General features: G+C 43.4%; 1 protein-coding gene across 4 annotated transcripts in view; it reads right to left on the bottom strand.

The window, feature by feature from the left end:
- Nucleotides 1-21,672, bottom strand: part of LOC142373479 (zinc finger MIZ domain-containing protein 1-like) — a 112,684-nt gene that overhangs the window by 22,073 nt on the left and 68,939 nt on the right. For 2 of the 4 annotated variants that reach the window (XM_075456746.1, XM_075456747.1), the window contains exons 3-5: nt 16,428-16,547; nt 10,664-10,777; nt 8,419-8,524 (exon numbers count right to left, since the gene is read on the bottom strand). In XM_075456746.1, the coding sequence (XP_075312861.1) occupies nt 8,419-8,524; nt 10,664-10,777; nt 16,428-16,496 (289 nt within the window). In that variant the 5' untranslated portion in view covers nt 16,497-16,547. Of the gene's footprint in view, nt 1-2,035; nt 2,402-8,418; nt 8,525-10,663; nt 10,778-16,427; nt 16,548-21,672 lie in introns of those variants that run through there. The other 2 variants (XM_075456750.1, XM_075456748.1) reach the window with 1 other exon arrangement.

Below are 21,672 nucleotides of genomic sequence, written 5' to 3'. Positions count from 1 at the left end.
TTGGAGGATTCAGCATATCATTGGGCTCAAAACTTAATTTTGGTTTTGTCAAAAAGATCACAACATAAGAGGTGTAAACAGGCTGTACTCAGAGCTGATGGTTTTTTTTTTCATTTGATTAACACAAAAAGTACCTGCACAAGTATACAAATGGCGTTAGGAACTGGCATGCTTCTGCACGCTTTGGGATTTTACTGAAAAACTTCAAAGAAAAAGCTCAGTGCAATTTCACAACTTGGTGGGAAAAAAATCATGTCCAATGCAGAGAACAAGAGATTCATTGAAGCTGACAAAACAACAGTAATGAATAGTTGGAACTGGGGAGCACTGCTCAGTTAGCCAGACAAATCTTCACCAAATCTGCTTGTTGCAAAACCTCTTCTGTCTAAGCATGTCGGGATTTGTCCCTAGACATATTAGAGTGAAAAAAAATTTTTTTTGAATGATTGCCCAAACCAGGACTTTAGCCTCCTTGGTTGATAAAAAAGCAAACAGCTCAACTTTCCAGAAAATAATGCTTAGTAGATAATAACACCAGTTGCCTCTCTCTGTTAACAGAAATTTATGTTTGCCAGCTTGGATTTGATAGGAGACAGAAGAAAAGTCACATAAAAACATTTACAAAATCCTGCCATAATTTCCACTCAATATATTGATATAAAATAAAGAAACTTATATTGTTTTGAAACTTGCAGAACACATGAATCATAGGTAGACAGGAGGATTCTGAGAAATACCTTAATGAGAGGCAAGCTATCTTACATTTCCAAGCTTAAAATCCAAACTTGTTGCTCTTGTTTAAAAACTTCAACCAAAAGGGACACTAATCTGAAGCTGAGAGGAGTGAGTGTGATAAACTGCTGAGACTCTCATGGAAAACGCCACATCAAGTAGGTCAGAGCAACTCAGAGAGATAATCAAGGCCATTTTGACCCCTTCTGTGTGAGCTGTAAGTGGGTCAAATGCAGCAGTCAGCTGTTACACCTCCATCAGGCGGGGCGCTGCGAGACGCCCGTCATTCTGTCAAAGACCATTCTGTGAGTTTAAGACCTGGTAGGGTGCCTGCCTGCCTGTGCCCACCAATGGAGGAATCAACCCTCCATCCTCCCCTCCAGGAGTAAAATAAAGTGAAGTTCCTCCCGCAGCAGATCCACCTTCCCTCTTGTCACTGACTACACCCCCCTAAAACAATCTTTATTTGTTGTCTCCTCCTTTTGACAGCTCACAGCTTTGCAGCCTTGTCCTATTCACAGTGGCAGAGACTCCTCCTCAGTCCTCCCTCCATGTCTAAAATGCCACCCGCATTCTAACCACACCAACTCCAGCAACGTCCCTGCTTATTTCTCACTCTTCACCAAACAGAACAAAGGAAGCTCATGTGTCTAGAAACACTTTGAGCACAAATCTGCAACGGCAGAACAAAGGCGACACAGGGCAGCCTTAATCTCTGCACTACTGAAGCCAGCAGCTATTTTAAAGCTGTTTCTCCATCTCTCTCCATCCCTCCCACCTTTCTCTCTTCCTTATAACATTCTTCCTATCCTCACTCCCTCCTTCTTCCTCTTCGTTTCCCCTCGGTGTCTCAGGGCAGCTTTCCTCTCCTCTCTCCCTGCGTGTCCAGTGACTGACTGCACAATACACATCAATTATTCATGGCTACTCTCTCCGTTTCGCAGGCAAAACCAATCACAGATGGAGTCACTGCTAATGGGCTCCTGCTGTATTTGCCACCGGCTTCTTTGCACTCAAGCAACAAATACCCCAGAGACAACGAGAGGAAAAACAGGGATAAGCTGTTAAAAAGGAGAAAAAAAAAGAAACTTCAGACAGCACTAACAGCCATGAGGACACAGGTTTGTGGTCAGAGAAGAAGACAGGTTTTCTTACAAATAATTCAGCAAAAACCAGGAGCCAGGGTCTGCAGGAGGAAAGGGTTAAAGACACAGAGAAAGTGTGTGGGGTGGGAGGAGGGTGGGAGACAGAAGGGGTGGGAGAACAGGCAGAGAGGGAGAGAACCAAATGCTTATCTCCTCACCTCGGATGTATGCAGCTGTTATTGATGTATCTTCTTTTTCTGTCTAGTGATCCATTGCTTGCTCTCCCAATACACACATCACACAGAGGCAGCCACAGCCACTTCGCCAGAAGGGAGAGCGGGAGGGGAGGGGAGGGGAGGGGAAAGAAATGCAGGCAGCTCACATTTCAAACTTGCAAAGGGGGGTGGTGCCTAATGTGCTAGACAGCCTGTGTCTTGGCCTGCGTCCAGAGAAACGAGTAAAAGAAGCCTCAATCAATTCATCTAAAGCAGCAGTCGTTTGGAGGGAAATGCACTGTAAGTCGAAAAGTGGCAACAGAAACGGTCCAGGTGAAGCAGTCCTTTCTGCTCGCAAACCTCGGCTTTGCATGCAGTCGACCTAATCCATCAAACTAGTCATTGTAATTAAGGGGCATGGAAGAAGAGGAGCTGGAGGACGAGGGGGAGGAGGCTGCATGTTGTGGCTTTCTCATGCACAGAGGGTCGGTATCGGAGAGGGAGGGGCCAATTAGATCCCATTTGTCTTTTAGTACACACAAGCCCCAGTAAGCTTTTGGATAAATAATTACACAACTATAAAACATGTAAACTGCGGGCTGACACGCCACCTGAGGCAGTTTAGAGCCTCTGTTGTCATGTGCAAATAAAACTGCTCGCACTAACCCGCAGCAAGTCAATTCAGGTGTCAAATTTGTGACAATGATCTGTGGGTGAAATACAAAAATAGGCATTTAATAAGAGACATAAGGTGTGATGTAAATTAGGTTTAATATGCAAACAGTCAGTTTAGTTGCACTGTGTCATATGGAGTCGCTGAAGATGGTACTAATGACTGCTGCTGCTACAGACATAATAACTGCTACAGGGGAGGAAGGGCAAAGCTGTTCAACAACTCTTATCTCTGGTCTCCTCTGTCTGTATTTGCTCTCCTGGTATTTACTATCAGCTAAGTGCACAGTGGGTGACTTAAAGCCCTGCACCCCTACCGCAAGTTAACATCATGCTTGGCTGGAAGACTTCAGCGATCATAAAGTGTTTTTGAGAATTAGGCGCACATACTTCCACGTACGTGCCCTTTAACTTTGTAAACGTCGATAGGCAAAGCGTGCAAAATCCCAGCAACTTTGCAGCCGAGCCATTTTCAAATCCATCCAACTTTAATTTGAATACTATCAGATATCCAAGTTTCCAAATGTTGAAGATATGCAGCAAAATAAATGAATAAATGACAACTTGGGTTTGAATAAAGCAACTCGCAGCTTCAATAAAAGACTGAACAAAGAAGATTTTGTTGTGACAAAAAAATTTGGAATGAGTGTTTAGACCCGACTAAACTAAAACAATGAGAAATATGGCCTTCTTAATCCTTTGAAATGATTCAGATTTTTCTTCTTAAATCTGCATCTACAGCTCACAAATTGCTGTTGAAAGTCAAGTTAACAAGTTTTTAGTCTTCTGAGTTTTTTTCTATTTAGGAAAATCCACAGCCAAACTATATGCTGAGGCAAACTGACTAAAGAGACAGAGAAAAAAACCTAATTTTCCTATGGAGAAATTATGTCATTATTTGGCTGTCTGCTGTGTGTAGAACCTTCACCGACAACGTGTCTGATCTCTGTGTCTTAAAGCACCACTTCACTGGAAGGCATTGAGCTAGCTGCTGTATGATCAGCACTTGAAACAACAGCTCAGAGGAAATTTGTTCAATATTTGCACTGAAGCAGACAAAAGAATTCAAACACCTCAGTAGGAAGTCTGAGGGTTTTGCCAAACACTCCAACATGCTCATCTTAACCTTAAGTGTGTTTTTTAAACCCTCCCAAGGAAATATCTTGACAAAAGTTACATGTCTGCTATTGATGTAATTAAAAACCCATTTATTAAACCCCTAAATTTCCCCTTATTTCCTATTTCGTAGAGGAACCCACCCTCTACGAACCCCTCTCTAATCTGCACTGTAGGTTCGCACACTAATCATGCCTCTTCTTTCCAAAGTCAAATACTGTCTGAGGTGGCAAGTTTACACAAACTAATCACCTTTTTTAGCCCACACAATTATACGATGGACAATAGGTCATAGGTTCCATGCTTTTTCCTTGGATGCAAGCACACTTGTATGCACAATAAAGCGGCACCCCCCCACACGCACATACACAGGCACACTGAAAACGTAGTATCCAAAAATTGATAAAGTTGCACTTTTACTTTCTACAAAAGGAAAAAAGAGAGAAAAAACCCCATAAACTAACCACCTTGAGCTTGGTTTGGGCTCCTGGTGAACTCAAACTCGTGTCGTTGTCTCCCGTCGGCCCCCACTTGGTGTTTATTCGTGTGTACAAAGTATGTGTAGTGAGTTGTCAATAACATGGAAATATAGCCAGAGCGGTTCAGAAATAGCTCAGATAATGCGTGTATGCATCAATATGCTAATGATCTATTATCTTATATTGATAGCCGCTGTTGAAATCCCCAGCCCCCAGCCCCCACCCCACTACCAAGCACCACCACCACCTGTTGGCTACATATTTTCCTTATGAGAACCCGTCCGCTTTGTACAAAAGGCTAAGGATGGGTCCCGCTGTTATGGTGCAGATTTGTTTATCAATTTCAGCCGGATTATGAGAGTTGATTTTTTTTTTGTCACCTGGGCAAAAAAAACTGGTGGAGTGATGCTCCTGTGCGTTCTGGCAACACTACACCTATGGTGCACTTGAAATAGCTACACAGCTCCTCTCTGCAAGTAGTCAGGAGAGGTTCCTCCAGTCATTTACTGCATTACCCATGAAACATACGGGTTGTCAGATCTGGCCTTTCTGAGATGACAGATGGTGCTCTGCAGATTCAAAAGCAGAAATCCCTAACCATAGAGTTGAAGGCTGATTTGATGAAGTGCTTTTTTGATGTTTTTGTAACACATAAAAAAAACATAAATCTATCACTTGAGTCGTAGAGGGAAGATTTTAATCTTAGATACTTTTATACTTTGCCTTAAAATGTTTAACTTAAGTTATGAGGAACTTCCTGTCATCAGTCTGCTTCTACCTGTTTCTTTCTTATATCAGAGCACTTAGATGCACCTGTTGCATAACTGTCTTTTTTCGCCAGTTAAGGGCCATTTCAGACCAGGGCGGCAAAGCGTGGCGGAACGGAAGCGATTTTCACCGGCGGAGGTGAAAATACATGGAAACAGATCTGTCCTTGCACACCGACGCGGCGGTAGTCGGGCGGTAGCGGCGCGGAGACGCCTCCGTCCCGCGCTGCTTTTGGAAAATAGAACTCGAGCGGAATTTGGACGGCAGCGGCCGGCGGTGGCCGGCGGTGTCCCGTTGAAATGAATGGGGAATGCAGACAGGGCTGGAGCAGAACTAACGCGGCCGCGGACTGTCCGGTGTGAAAAGCCAAGTTGAACACATCGCCTGATAACCGGCGTAAGACTGCCGTCGTTTCGCTGCCGCCACGCCACGCTCTGGTCTGAAATCGGCCTAAGGGGGAGTTTTTAGCTTTATTTAAATCAATGATTAGAAGCCCCCAAGACAAAATTGGAAATTGGGGCTTTTGTGATAAAGCTGACTAGATTTGGGCATTATCCCACACAGTATAAAACAGGTGGCCACATTGCCTTGTCTTTGTCTAGAGCAGAAAACAAACGCAACACCCCCTCCTACTCTGGCTCCTGCTTTTTCATGCTTTAACAGGTTAGAAAACCGCCAAACTGCCTCTTGATGCCACACCTTAACAACTCCCACAGTCACACCAACAAAACACCATGAAACAAAAGAACAAAAGCCCTTTTTTTTTTTTTGTTATCAGGCTGACACTGTTAACAACAACCCACAATATCTACAGATCAAACTTGAAAACAGCCCTGCATGTGTAAAACAAGGCTTGCGACAACTCAGTCTGACAAGAGCGAGAAGTAATTATCTGCTGAATGGCTGGTTTACCAGGCGTTTGTTACATGTGACAATGAATGGTTTGCGGAGCTAAGAAACTTCAGCCGCTCCTCCCTCTTATAAGTTGGTGCCTCCTTTTACTCTTTAGAGCTGAGGAATTCCAAGAGCTCGCTGAGGCACAAACGATTGGGAATGTGCCGCTCTGACCCTCGTGCAGGAAAAAAAAACGTCATTAAGCGTTTTGTGAACACTCTCAAACCTGAATGAATCGCCGTGGCCATGCAGGAGTGGTGTGACACTGATGAAATAGGCCTAACAGCGTTTGTTATGTACCCTCTGTGATGGAGACAGAGAGGGGAGGCCCTGATGAGTTTATCCAGACTGAGCAAGTGAGCTCCCTGCTTTGAGGTTACCACGGATCCACGTGCATAGCTTTGCCCTGTGGTCGGACAGTCCAAGTAATCACAGATTAATAGAGCAGGCTAATCCCATTCACAAAGAGGTCACTACGAGCAGACAGACACCCCTCCCCCAGCTCTGCTCAAGCACCAAGGGCCACTTGCAAAAAGGCAAAGGGCCTCCAATTGCCAGACCCCCCTGAGTATATCCATTAAAGGGATCAGCAGTACAATTCACTGGATCACACTGTGTGTTGAGGGAGGAGGGATTTCATTTGCAACCAACATTAGCTTAACTTCGCAACTGCTACAACTGCTATACAGAAGCTATGTGATCAGCTTTAATGCTTTAATGTAGTCTATTTCTTTAGAGTTTTGCCCTTCAAAGCCTTTAAAAGGAGAAACAAAACTAATTTCTTAAACTGTCAGAGGCATTCCATGATAAACCAATTTGACAAAGCAATAACCCATTTCAGCTGTAAGCTGACTGTGAATGTGCCTACTCTGCCCTCTCCTCGGCTCTATTTTCTGCCATGCTCAGGGGAGCCATTTAGATGACATAACAGAAATGTATATAGAATATAGAATAGCTCGATCACTCTGTGTGTCAGAACCAAGACAACGCAGGTTTGGTAAAAATGGGACGCCAATTCATATTTGCTTGCCAGCCCTCATTCACGTACCTGATGTCTTCCGTGCACACAGCCCAGCGCTTTTTCTCAAATTTAAACAGTTTTTCAGAGGGTCTCACAAAATGTGTGATGAGACAGAACAGCGATGAGAAACTGTTTTTAAACTATGTGAAAAAAAATCAGGCTTCCAAAATTCTCCTCCCACTCTACAGACTCATCTATCTCCGGTGTTGTGTGGCTGACCTGCTGCTGCCATCCTGGCCCCATCATGTGACTCACTGTCTCCCTCGGTCGCTCGGCAACGGCCCAGCTGGATGTCGGGGGAGCGGGTGCTGCCTCTGGGTTCCTGTGGGAGTGTCCTCTAAGAGCCATCTCCCCTGGCTACCAGTGGGGGCTTTCTCTGCAGTTTAACAACCTCCTCTACTGGGGCCTCTACGCTAAAGCTTCAGGGAGCTTTGCAGAAGAATGCCTCTGCTCCAGTTTCCATTGACTCTCTCCTACAGGAGTCTCCTCTCCAAATATTCATGCATTTACAGGTACATAATTGTCCATGAAATGTACTTTGGGATGCTGCCTAGACTAGAGTACTCTCAGCTTTCCAAATGACTACCGTAGCAGGAAATTATTCAGACAGAGAATCAATTGGCAATCTTATCTAAGCCTATAAAGTGGGCCCTGAGATTTGATTAAGCATTAGACAGAATTAGAACATTTGGTGGTGTTGGTTAATTGCAGACAGGGAAAGATTCCGCACCCATAGCTGACAAAACGGCGACATGATTTGGAGCCTCATATAAAGCCGTAAATAAAAAAAACAGCGAACTCAAGTGAAAACATTATGTGGTTTTGACTCGTGACTTAAGAAGGCTCAGCGGAGTGGCCGAACACACAGAAGCAGAATTGCAGAGCCCAGCTTTCCTCATAACCCAAGACAGGTGGAAACCACAAATCACAAACTGCAAAAGAGCCCAAAATATTTCTGTTATCTTCCGAGCCGCTGACAGCCTATACATCTTCATTTTGGCCGTGCATCAGTGGGCTTTTCCCTCAGCTTGAAAACAACTTTTAACAGTCTACATCTGTCCCAGCAATCCATCATCGTACCAAGACGATAAAGCCACATAAAAACAGAGAGTCATCACCACTGATGACAAGTTTTTGTCCCATGCTGCAGATGGAATTTTCTGCTAAACACCAAAACCAAAGAGGAGGAACAAATCTACCAGTAGAATTAAAAAAAAAAAGTCTAGTTATTTTTGTTTAAAACAAGCAAGAAAATGTTGTAATTTGAAATTCTGTACAAACAGAGTTAGGTGTACTTTTCTTAGAGTATCTACAGTCTAGCAGTGATGGGTGGGTATCGGGAAAAGCAGCCAAGAATGCAGATATAAACTTTGAGCCCGACCAGGCCAGCATGGCCAGATGGCCTGAGACGGCGGTTGAGAAAACTCTGGTCTTACCTGCTGATTTTGGAGTGAACTTGTCCCTGTTGGCAGCGCACACGGCCAGGAGCCGGTAGCCAAGGTCCAAGTCGAAACCCTGCTGTGCTGCTACGCGGCTGACCACCTGAAAAAAACGACAGCGTGCAGCAGAGAGTCAGGACCATGTTTGTTTTCAGCGACTGATTTCAGCTTCAAAATCTTTTAACTTCATCCTGTCTTATTGAAATTTAGCTCAAATTTACCTCTAAAGATGTTAAGTTACCTTTATGTCAACTGAAAAAAAAAAAAAAAAACATGAATAAAGGCTGGTCCAAAAGACTCAGCATTTTGCTTCAACATACTCCCAGATTCCTCACAAGAGTGACCTCTGACAGCATCAAAGATCCAGTTCAACTTAAATGACAGACTCGCCACAAGCTTATCAGTTCCATGTGAGTTGCTTGACAGAAAGATGAGGAGAAAATGTGGCCTCTAGTGCAGCGATGACCCACTGAGAGGAAACATTAAGAGAAACATCAACATGCCACATGAGGCGATGTAAATCAGCCTTATGTCCCACACATTGCTTTGATTTACCTTCACCATTATCAGCTTAAAGTGAGACCTTTAGACCTTTAGGACTTACCAAGGCCTGTTTGGATCAGCGGGTCCCACTAGATTCCTCTGCCTGCCAGCCTTTTCATAGCCACAGTCCTGCTGTCACACTTCAAGACAAGCCCCGAGGTAGTACAGCTGAACGCTGCTGCCTGCACCGTATCATTATCTTCAGTAAATATAGTCTTGACGTGACACCAGAACAGTGTATATCTGGCCTTTATTTATAGGAATGCTCCATTAAAGAAGAAGAAATATGAGTATAGCCTGCCTAATTACAATCTAAACTTGTGAGAGACGTTTTGCTCAATGGTAATTTTAGTGTTAGAAGTTACAAAGAGTAGCTCTAATTTCAGGACTTTAATTGTACGTAGTCAGTGGAGTTGTGGCAGGTTTGTCCACCATAAGGCAAACATGTGCTTTACATGTTACAGTAGGTATTATACCAATCCAATCATCTTCGTGTGCACTGAAAAGTTTTAAAGCTTAGCAGGGAATTGTTACTGAAGTGTCAATTTTTCCATAGCTTGAAATAGAGCAACCGATTCTTCGGGAATAAACTGGGATGCCGTATTACGCCTGGGAGGTTGCCGGTTGATCATGTGAGTCAGACCAGAAACAGCTGCTGAGTCACGGCATTCTAATCTTTATCAGGTCAATTTGTAAAATTGTTTCTTTGCACATAAGTGGACATTTTTACGATCTCATCCTTTTCCATGTACCATATCATACCTTACATCTTCTTAAAATTAATTAAAAACAGCATTACAAAACTGGATATTTGTAGTCCGATAATAAAAAAAAAAGATTTTTGCTTCTCGATTATTCCTCTGTTATTACAGCAGGTCAAAGATGCATAGTTTTTGTCTGTTGTGTCTTTTTTTCCAAGTCTCTTTTCCAACGTCACCTAATGAGGGCAACGGGGTGAAGTTTTGCGTAATGGCACCATCACATCAGACTTCCTGTGCTCCCTACCGGTGTGGCTCACACTTTGGTCTATAGAGCACATAAACTAAAGGGAAGAAGCCTTGAGATTTGTCACGGCGGGAAACAAATTGAATTGGCAAAATGGAGAAAAAGGCACCTGCTGCTGCACATTAACGCAGTAACAGAAGCAGTCGCTCGAATTGAGGGATGTGTCACAGTTGTTTCACTGCTCGAGCACAAATCCTCAACTGCTATAGGGAATACAGACTCTATCTAAAGCTACTGCATTATGTGTCTTTTATGTCATGCTGGAAGCAGTATGTTTAAGCACTGGAGACAGGTGAGTGACACATCTGCAGTCCCCACACTGTTCTTTTGATGGTCTGTTCTGTATTTACAGCAATAAAGGGTATTCAAAAACTATAAAAGCGTATTTTTTTGTGAGCACTGACTGCTTTGTGGCTCGAGGACATTTTTGCGCCCTTTTCACATAATTCGTGAGCCACAGAATAAGCTATTCCTCAAATCACTGAGAGGAGGCTAAACCTGAGTAGTTTCCCCAGAGTGAAGTGCTCTCCTATTTTTCTGTGACCTCAGTGAAGATCAGGCAGCTAAACATTAGCTCTCTTGGCTCCCTGAGGGAGTTCTGGAAAAAGCCAACGCAGCAGTGGCTTTAGCGGCCCTTTTCCTCGTCCTTGAACCCGCAGCACAAGAGAATCAAACATCGGAGGGAGTTGCTTACCGTTAGGCATCCCATCAGACTTTGCTCGAAGGGGCGTTGGAAGGCTCGTGGATCACCGCACCAGTCCAGCAGCTCGGTCGCTGCTGTTTGGAAATTTGCTGGATTTTGTAAGTGCTGGGAAGAGACAAAAAAAAAGAGACATTGAGGTCAGTAACAGTAAGCGAGTTAAAATTAATTAATCTATAAAAAGTTATAACGTCATGAAAAGAAAAGTCAACAGCAGATACTCGATCATTTGGAATTCACCGTAAAGGTCCTCTCACAATCAATGTCCTATACAGAAAACAATCTTTCTGTTACTGCAAGATTAATGTCCTTGAGGGTGAATCTGTTGAATATTTTCTCCAATAATCAAGTAATTGTTTGCTTTGTGAACTTCTGAAAAAAGTGCACCTACGAGTGTTCTGAAGGCTTATCAGAACAGCCTGCAATTATCAACTAACTGACTGATCAGCTGATTGTTTCATATTATTTTCTATAAACTCTTGAGTAGTTTAATTTCTAACAAAACATCCCATTTTGAAAGCTGTTTCAAGAGCAAAAAGTTTGATCTGTAAACTATTTAGAGTAATCAGCAGTAAAAAAATGAATTCAAGCACCTTACTTTGATCAATTTAATACATTTGCTTTTCTCCAATCTCTTAATTGAGTTAAATCAAAAGGTTTTGCAGTTACTTTGAAAAGTAACCCCAATGGCATATCTAGATGAGAGAATTTGTCAGCTCTAATTTCCCAAAACATTTGGATTTCAAAGATTTTAAAGTGTCTCAAGGTTGAAGAGTTCATGTCAGAGTCTTCACTGCCAGCAGGTTTCTGTAGTAATAAATCTCCCTGTATGGCTGCATGACTAGACCACGAAGGTCTCATTTTACCAGCCGGCCCTGAGCTGTGCTGTGACTTTATCTGACAACAGGCTCCTTGACCCACAGGCGCTCCTTTATGGCATTCATTCCCCTACCAGAGCCAGCAACCCACTCACTAACCCGGTTGTCTTGCTGTAGAGCTGCAAAGGAAACAGAAAAATGGGTCTCTGGGTCTCTGCATCACAGTTCGTCATCTCATCTGTGAAAGCTTTCACACTTCAATACAAAATCACTTCATACATAGTAGAGCACGCGCATACACATACACACACACACACACACACACACACACACACACACACACACACACACACACACACACACACACACACACACACACACACACTTGCACCTACTCCTCTCTGCAGTAATCTGCTGCCTTTGGAGAGATTATGCAGACAAGCCTTTGTAGTGCACTTGTTCCAAACAGGAACAAATGGACTCCCACTCTACTGCATCAAAGGTAAATAGAGTGGTTTGTCTGCTGAAAGTGAATGGCTGCCTTCTTAATACGTCTGTGTGCTTTGATTTCACTGTCAGAGATTTGAAGAGGAGGAAGTGACTGCAGTACAGTCGCTGCCTCGCAGTGCTTTTTTCTTGCTTGCTCTTTAGGGGGCAGCAGAGGTTAGGATTTGATAAGGCTGCTTTCATATCAGTTTATAAAGCTGGCGTTTGACAGGGGGTGGATGAAACAGGTCTAGTTTATTTTATGCTTTGTCTGAGACTGTTCCCCACTTGGTTGATATGTTGAGGGGAGACTAGAATAAGACGTGGCAGGTTTGCAAAGCGTGTAATTCCACTACTAGTGGATAAAGTCTCCTGGAGAAACGTGCACATCCACAGATGCTAAATTTAGATGAGACTAGAAGCTAGACAACACACGTAATCAGAACGCCAAGGATGGAAAGGGGGAGGAAAAAGAAGGGAGGTGGAATATGTAAAAAGGGAGGGGAAAAAAACGCACACACCACCACTTGGGCTTGAAGTGATTACTGTTCTTTGCACTCAGAACAATTGGTCCCACCAGTGTGGCTGTCACACAGAGAGCTTGGCAGTGCCACGCCACAGATGTTCCTCTCTCTCAGGCCAAAACCCACCAATCAAACCCAAACTAGTGGCCAAGACACCCCTTGCACTCCCCTATCCTCATCCCCCTGGGTGAGACCAGCTCCAACATTTACACTCCAGTCAAAGCTCAGCCCAGTTCAAGGGAAACAAAGATAGACAGGACATGCACAGTCCCGAGAGCGCAGCTTTCTTCAGATACAATCTTCCTCTGTAGTCTGGAAACAGGCTGCACATCTGCAGCCTAACTGAAAGTGACAGCGCATGTGATCTGGCAAACGCTCTCTTTCCATTAAAAAATCACAGCTTTTAATTTGCTGCTGTTGTTCAACATCTATCGACGCCCCAGAAAATATATTAATGGAGACAATTAACCCACAGCAGCAAGAGATAAAACCAGCTGCAGAGGCTGTGCAGCAGAAGCACACAGAGGCTCCAGTTTATCTTGAAATATTGACGCCAAGAGTCTGAGGAAGTGCTCCTGCAGCGAGAGGACAGTTCGTGGTTTCCGTCCAGCCCCTCTATGCATCACTGAGAGGAGAGTCTGACAGCAGACTGGCTTCCCCACAGCGAGAGGAAAATACTGTCTCTGAAATAGATAACAACAGTATCAGGCAACCCATCTTCCCCAAAGTATTCACAATGGTGCAATTCTGAGATGCGAGAGGAAAACAAACTGTCACAGAAAATATGCGTTGGGGTGAAATCAGATAACTGTTTTTACGGCACGCTTCTCTGTTTGGCGGTTAAATAAGTGAACATATTTACTTTTGCTGCTAAAAGATACAGATACGAGCTCTTGTGAGCTCACCTGAATATGATCTAAAAGATGTCCCAAGTTCAGAATTAAATGTAACATCTTCATAGAGTCTTTGTCTGGTTCGGCAAATGAAAAAATTAAGATTTATTATAAAAAAGACAACAATTTTTCCTTAAAACGACAAAAACGATCAAAATTGTCGCTAAGCAAATTTATGTCTCTCGGCTAAAGCCACTAACTGCTTCAGCAGTGAAGAGAAGATTTAAATTTACAACTTAAAACCACAACATTGACCTGAGCCTGTCTGCCCACGTGATGGATACAAAAAAATGAATTAAAAAAAACCTCATGATCATCAAGTGTTTAGTTAAGTTACTGTTTAAATCACATTACTACAATTTTACAACAGGGTAGTAATTTCAGAATTACTACAGTAATGATTTTCTGATTTAACTTTCAACCAAAGATTCAATCAGGTTGACGGATTCCAATTTCCTCCACTTTATCATCACGCTCAGCAGTAATTTATCATTTGAGCAACAAAATCAATTTGTTCCCCTGTCTGCCGCACTGACTGGGGGTAGTCAGACAGACGTGTCACATCTCCCAGAAAACAGCAACACAATGGAGGAGGCTTCATTTGTATTCCCGTTCCACGTTCACACTTTCTTTGAGGTGCCAAATTTCAACATGTGCACACTTTCAATTAAAGCAAACAGCTGGATTGGTTTACAATATTTCCTTAATTATTTTAATAGTTTGGATATTGGACAATGGGGAGCAGGGGGAGAAGATAGTGAGTTAATTGTTCTGATCTCCCCTGATGATCATCTTTGTGTGCGGGGAGGAGAATAGACGGTCGGCTGAATGGGCTCGCTGCTAGTCTAATTGGCAGGACATAAATGGTATTTATTATGCGGGCCTTCCAAACCCTGATTGTCTGCAGCACAAAGCTGCCTCTATTTGCAGGGTGCTGGCTCTTACTGGTCGATTTGAAATGACCCAGTGCTTAACCATTTATTAGATGGACTGGAGGCCTCCTTGTATGCCACGGATCTCTCTAATTGGCATGTTTACCCATGTATTACTTCCCTGGGTGCAGACATTGGGATGTATTTGTTTAAATTTTTGTCTTGTGGGGTTAATACAGTTAACCCCACAACATTTGAACAGTGCAAACTGTTGTTATACACGCAAACCCCTTTTTCACTTCTTTTAAACCCCTGTAATAGACTATCCTCACCTACATTACGACTAGAGGAGTGGATATTGAATTATTTAACACCCTGCTTTGTAGAAGTTAGACTGAAGACAGCGTGTTTACATCTCCTGCCTTATTACTTAAGCACATCAAAGCCAGTCACTGCACATACTGTTGGACCTTCCCTCTGTTTGCTCACCAAACATTCACCCTGTCTCTCTTATCTGCCTCATCTTTCCTCTCACTCCCCGCTGAGGGAAAAACAATTTGCCACTTCCACATTTAAGAACCAGCTCCACAGAGTCTCAAAGGCTTTCTCCATCTACTTTTCAAGGAGGTGGACCCCAGCACGGAGCCCGGAAACAAAATGTACCATCAGTTAAGAGAAGAGATCAAAGGGAGAGCCCCGTAGCCTGGGGTTACGCAGGTATGCCTGTTTAATTCTGCCAGAGATTTGTCCCGCCATAAACGGCGGAGAGAGGAGACAAAAGGACTCACTGGGAGTCAGCAGTGGTGGAGGGAGAGAGAAGGGGAGGGAGGGAGGGAGGGAGGGAGGGAGGGAGGGAGGGAGGGGAGCCTCTGCTCTTTGACCCCCGTCAGTAACCTGAGTCACACCAGAGTCCTGATAATAGGACTGAACAGATTAGTCACTTTGCTTTGGCCAGGCAAGAAGACTGAGAAGCATTCTGACCCCTGATGGGGAATTTCTACATGTGTGTGCAGGCACACATTCCAAAAGTTATTTTTCTTCGTTTTTGCGCCCACAGCAAAGAGCCAAACACTCCTTTCAGCATGACAACCATGTATTTTCTGTTTTTCTTTTCTGTTTTTCTTTAAATAATAAAAGCTTGAAGAGTCAAAACTCGAATCTGTGGTTGACCACGTTCACCTCAGATGCGTGGGGTAAAATTCTTGACCAAAAGATATCATAACACGGAGAAACATTCCCCGTCAAATGCTTACATTGACACAATTATTTTTGTATTTCATGTTATCTGACATGTTATTTTATGAGGTATCACAAATCAACATATTACGAAAAAATGTACAAACATTTTTACATGATTTTGGGAATAAAAAGTTCTATAAATGAGTGATACTTTCATAAACGCCTCTGTAAAAACCTCCAGAATATACAGTACTGTGCAAAAGCCGCAAACAACTCCTCATTTCTTCATACACTGGCAGGAAAATGTGGTTCTTTGCTCAGATTAAGATGATGTCATGTTAACAGCATTTTGTGATCGCCTTAATAAGGTCAAATTTGAGCTAAGCAATGATCAAATTAGGCCATGTTGAGTATGCCAATCTTATTCATGACACATAAACACATGTACACCTTAGTCACATTAATACATCCCACTGAAGTTTTAACGGCATCCGGTGACACGGGTGCTGCTAATGACACATGCCTTCATCATCACAGTTGCCAGGCTTGCTCATTAATAGCGACTTTGCTTCTTCTTTTTTTTTTTTATAGCAAATTTGCTTGTATTGGAGTTGTTTTCATAGATCCAGTTGATTTTTTCAGCCACAAGGTTCGACAACGCCAGCAGAAGAGTCGTTGCAGAAAAGGACGGCAGCAGCATCCAGGAAGACAGACGTTGGGGGTGAGGGAAAAACCTGAGTAATGCTCCGTCTTTTAAAAGATACGGATGGAATGAGGGCTTTGGATTGACTTAAATATCTCAGTTGCGTAACATTACATGATGCTTTATGGGAGAAAAAAAAAAAAATGATGGTGCCTCACATGGTATGAAATTTGACAACTGTTTAAAGCCCACGTGTAAAGTAACATAACATTCACGATAAAAGCATTTTTTAAAAAAAAATCAGACAGGTGTGTGAAAACTGCTGTCACCAACACTGCCTCACCTGTTTGATACACAGCAGACGGTCATTGGTCTGCTGTATGTGTCTGTCCATCGACGGAATCGGGTTCATGTTGATTGTCCCTCTTTGGCCTCTACCTGCCAGCCATTAAACCGGAGAGCTCTGCAACAGAAACACAGACAAGGGTTAAGGCTTAGCTCTTCTAGGGGAAGCTGCCAATGGTATCACCACCACGTTTCTGCGGTTGTGTGTGTGTTTGTGTGTGAGTGTGGGCGCAGCATACTGTGAGCTGAGCGGGGAGATATTGATTTGGCAGGTGACAAGCACCTCAGAGAGCCCAATGGATGACATTCCTCTCAGCCCATCTGACACCCTTAACAAGCCCTGGCGGTTGCCCCTGAACGCTGCCATACACCTTTGGAAAGGACACGCTGGACTTAAGACAGGATGTCTGACCATATTTAAAGCACCTTGGGGAGAAAATGAACTGAGGTGGAGGGACATTGACACAGTTACAATGTGCAGAGCCTCACAGTTTGTCAGCGTTATCTCAGAAGACTGCGTGAAGCTCCTCCATCCGCGCCTGTGAGGACTTGGCATGTGGTTCTCTGTTTACATTACTTTACCATTATGTAATCTTTGGTTAACAATTATCTGTACACTGGGCCCAGACATCAGACATGCTCTACATATCATTCCCCCTCTTCCTCCCTTCACTCTCCCAGAGTTCCTCCAATAAAAACCCTTAGAGTGCACTATTGATTCTGGAGCCGTAGCTTACTGAAACCCTTCTCTTGTTCTTCTTCTTCTTTTCCCCCCTGTCATCTGAGAAAATAATTCACGCAAGGGAAACAATGAGGATGCGGTCTGACATACTACAAAAGATGATCACAACTTAAAAAGTATTACAAGCTGTATCAAAGATTATCAGTTTCGCCTCTGGGCATTTGATTTAATGTTGCATTCAGTGTCAAATAAATATCACAAACGGCTGTCGGCTGTAACTCACAGTGACCTGCATCTCAAAGTGGAGTGGTTGGTGAATTAATCGAGTCATTTATGAGGAGTGAAAAGTTTTATCTTCATCTCATCCTCACCTCACGCCCCCTTTACTTTTCCTTCTTGCTACTACAGGGGCATCATCCTGTGGCACATCATCTCTCACCCCTCCCTCCTCATGCCATCTTTCTCCATAACCGTCTCACAGTAGGAAATTTCCCTGCTCAAAGTACCTGGGAGATGACGGAGCGAAGCGGGGGGGACGGGCGCTAAGAGGAGGCAGCATGCTGCACCATACTGATAATGCACACTTAGGGGTCTCTAGCTGGATTTAACGGCAGGGCCAGTAATCTACTCTACTAGACAGCTAAAGAGCTTTTATGCTACGTATTGGAGCTGCTCATGCCTGCACTTCAGAGCAGAGAAGGGCACACGAGTGCATTCCTCTCCATAAATTAGAAAGCTCATAAAGAAAGAGACATCTGAGAATTTTTTCGCTCTTAATGTCTTTGCAGATGGAAAAGCAACTTTTTTGCACGGTGTGCTGACAAGTCGAACACCTTTGAAATAGGTAGCGCAGTATTGCTTCATAGTACTATAAATATTTTCAATTTATTTCTAAATGGGATAATTATTAGGCATTTACGAGCAATAGTCCACCAGTGTGACACAATATTGGGTCAGAAATAAGAAATCCCTGATTGTTGTGGCTTTAAAACAGAGACAGAAAGTACGGTGGCCTGTAGGTGCTATGCACAACATTGAGGCAAAATACAGTAACATAACAAAAAAAACTGAGCAACAAAAAGGAAAAACATAACACATTTCAAAAAGCTCGACAACAAAACAGAATTTCACCAGAAAAATTGTGAAATTTTGCTTTTTGAAGTGTTGTTTTGCAAAATTGTGTATTGTGCTTTCTGAACTGTCAGTTTTTTTTGTTAAGTCATCGAATTTTTGTCAAATGATGACCTTTGTACTTTCCGTTTTGTGAACCGGGGGGTTTGCTCTGTGAAATCTGTTTTAGCATATCAAGGGGCGTTTTGTAAAATTAGGAGTTGCTATCTGTTATTTTGTGTTTTGCGGTGTATCTTGTTTTGTGGTGTGTTACATTTGTCTTACATTTATCTGTTGTGTTTTGTGTTTCATCGTATGGCAAAACGTTGTGTTGCTGTTATCTGTTCCTTTTTTTTCCTCGGCAAAAATCCTTATGTTCTATCATGTAGTAGGGTTTTGTATAGCTTTGTGCGGTTGCTATCTGAAATGTTGTGTTTTATGAAGCATCAATGTGCTTGGAAACATATTGCATTTGTTAAATGCCGTCGTTTGGTTTTTTCCATTTTGTTGTTGTTGTTTTTTCAGATGATGTGTTTTGTGAAGCATTCATGAAATTCTTTGACGTTTGTGACATAACGTGTTTTTCTATTTGCTGATGTACTTTTGTCCTTTGGTGTATTTTGCATCTCAAAAACCATTATGCAAATGTTAACCAAACAAACAAACAAAAAAAATCTTGAAATATATTCCCATTCTAACCAGCACTGATCCTGTCTGTCACACAGGGGGAAAAAAAGCCTGTTTAGTGATGACACATGCTCATGCACTGACCTTCCACACATCCCTCAGTGAGCTGCTGTAATACCCCCCTCAGTCCTCTCTCTGTGCCAGCTGACAATGAGCTGAACCTTGGCGACCATCGTCCCACTCAGCCGCCAGCAGGTGTCTCCCTGGCCCTTCAAAGTCCCGGGTAGTGGCACAAAGAAGGCGGAGCGGTGTTTCTTTAAGCCTTTACAAGCTCTACAAATCCTCAGCTGCTGCTTCCTAACAGGGCCCACTCAGCCCGGCACTGCCTGTCTGACCTTGTGGTTATTGATGAGCGAGTCGACCTGCTCTCTCCAGCTCTCTCCTCCCTCCTGCCCTTCCTTTTGCTCTCTCCCTGTCTTTCTCTGTGTCATCTCTCTCACCTCCAGCAGTGAGTTAAAATGAGAGGAAAGAAAAGGTTGGACTGCCATTCACCTCCCTGCTTTTTTTCTGTTAAACACACGTAAAATCACTTCTGATCCTCCCGCCCTGTAAAGCCCGTCCACATATATACATTTATCTACTTCCCGACTTCTTCGCCTTAAAAAAAAAGACACAACAGGGTAAGGGAGTAATTTAATTTCCAGATATTTTCTTGTTCTGATTAAACACTAGACCTTTGTTACATCTCTGATGACTAACAAGAGCCAATTTAAAGATTAAACCTGAGACGCTTTGGAGATAATGACAACAAGATGCAATTATGAGCTTCACCTTATTTACATGCTCTTTTCAGATGTTATCATTTTTTCATTCTCTCTGTGATCCTATTTGCGTTGATTCAGACAGAAATCCTGTCTACCGCCTTTGAGCGTGCGAGGGGAAATCAGTGCAGTTATGTGCCTTACTTGAGCTTAATTTACTGCAAATTGCACGGCAGGCGTTACACAACAAGTTGAGAGCTGTGGATTCCTGCACGACAAAAGACACATGGTGTGTGTGGAGAGTGCAGAGTGGGAGAGGTGGAGGGAGACCCACTTTCCTTCCCCTATTCAAGGGGGAGCTAAAATATATGTATAGAGTGGGAGCTGTAATAAAACGAAACGGGTGAGGAGATGCAGGCTGGGGAACAAATATGAAAGGCAGTGGAGTATAGCAGCAAGGCGATGGAGCACCACCGGAGGATTGGATGAAATTATCTCTTTATAATCAGGGGGCTTGTGCATGGCTGCCTCCTCCATTGCCCAGTGACAGATGAGGCCTACCTCTACAAATGGGCTTTTCACCGTGCTATCAGCCCACCTCTGGGGTAAAACAATGTTTTTCTTCTCCCATGTACAACTACTTGAAAGCTTTGTTTCCGCATGGCACCCTGCGGGGTCTCTCATCAGGGAAGGTCAATGTTTATCCCGTCACATGATCATGTTATATAAACGTGCCTAAAAGGGAGATGCAAATTTATTTTGATGACAAAATTATGTCACGACAGGGACTGGAAGACGGCGCTAAACAATGTTGAATGAAGACACTAAAGCAGAACATTAACTCAAATTGCTTTTCTTGAGCTGTCACTGATGTAGAGTTTGAAATATAGACATGACTTCAGACAACCCCAAACCCCACCCATACATCTTCGAAAGCAGGTTCCTACCTTGCTAATGTAGCGAGTTGCGTGCGTCTGCTCGTCGGGATAAAAACAGAGTGAGACGGGTAGACAATGATTAGCTCTATGCCGCCGTCGCAGCAGAACAAATGGATCACGAAGCCTCTACGCTGAACTGTCGAGAAGCAGGGAAGTGGTAAACAGATTTCATTTATTCATATAAATGGCTTGTGAACTAAAACAGTCAGGCTGGTTCGGGCTGGGAAGAGTGTCAGTAAAGGATAGTTTCTGTTTTTTACGTCTCTTATTTAGGTTCGTTTTTGTAATTTGGGAAACATCGTACGGAAAGAAGAGCGAGACGGCAAGGAATGAGTCACCAGATGAGTTTAACAAGATTATTTTGACAATTTACTATTTGGTAGACGACATATATATTATTAAGAATTTGGAAGTGAAGCTGCCAGGTGTGCACCACTTGATTGAGTTATGTAAAGCTAAAAGTGAGGATATGTTATGCCATCATTAGGCCTCCATACGTTTTGCTAACATGGGTTGAAAATCTGCATGATCACCTGACTGCTCTCCTCTCCTGCATCTGTCAAAGTACTAGAAAGACAGCAAGCCATGCTGGCCACCATCCCGACCACACACAGACACGAACGCACACACATCTTCTCACTTTCCCCTGAGTGCCGGACTGGCATCATGATACCATAACAACACCCTCAGTCACTCCTAATGCGCTTTACAACAACACTACAGGCAGGGTGTTACACCTCTGCATAGCAGTGCGAAACACCCCCTACAAGCAACACACACACAAACACACACACCCCACTGGTCGAAAGCTACTAAGCCAAGCACTGCTGACACTATTAAAACAGAACAAGGTGGCCCAAGTGAAAAAAAAAAAATCAGCATTGCTTTCACACCTTATGGGGACGCGCTGCTCAAGGTGATTGCGTCCCCGTGAGTCATGCACTGTAGGTGAATTAGGCAATAAAGGAGTAATCTGTGCCATCATTGACTCAGGTTCTGCTGTTTGCAGCACTTGCTTAAGGGTGATAAAGACGAGGGAGGAGGGAAGGAGGAGGAGGAGGAGGGGAGGAAGCATCTCCTCACCCTCGTGATTTTAATGAGCTTTGATTCCCAGATATGTCTTGT

The sequence above is a fragment of the Odontesthes bonariensis genome, chromosome 23 (genome assembly GCF_027942865.1).
Source record: "Odontesthes bonariensis isolate fOdoBon6 chromosome 23, fOdoBon6.hap1, whole genome shotgun sequence".
NCBI lineage: Eukaryota > Metazoa > Chordata > Actinopteri > Atheriniformes > Atherinopsidae > Odontesthes > Odontesthes bonariensis.
Note: the sequence above shows the minus strand (reverse complement) of the source record. Positions and strands in the feature narration are given on the sequence as shown.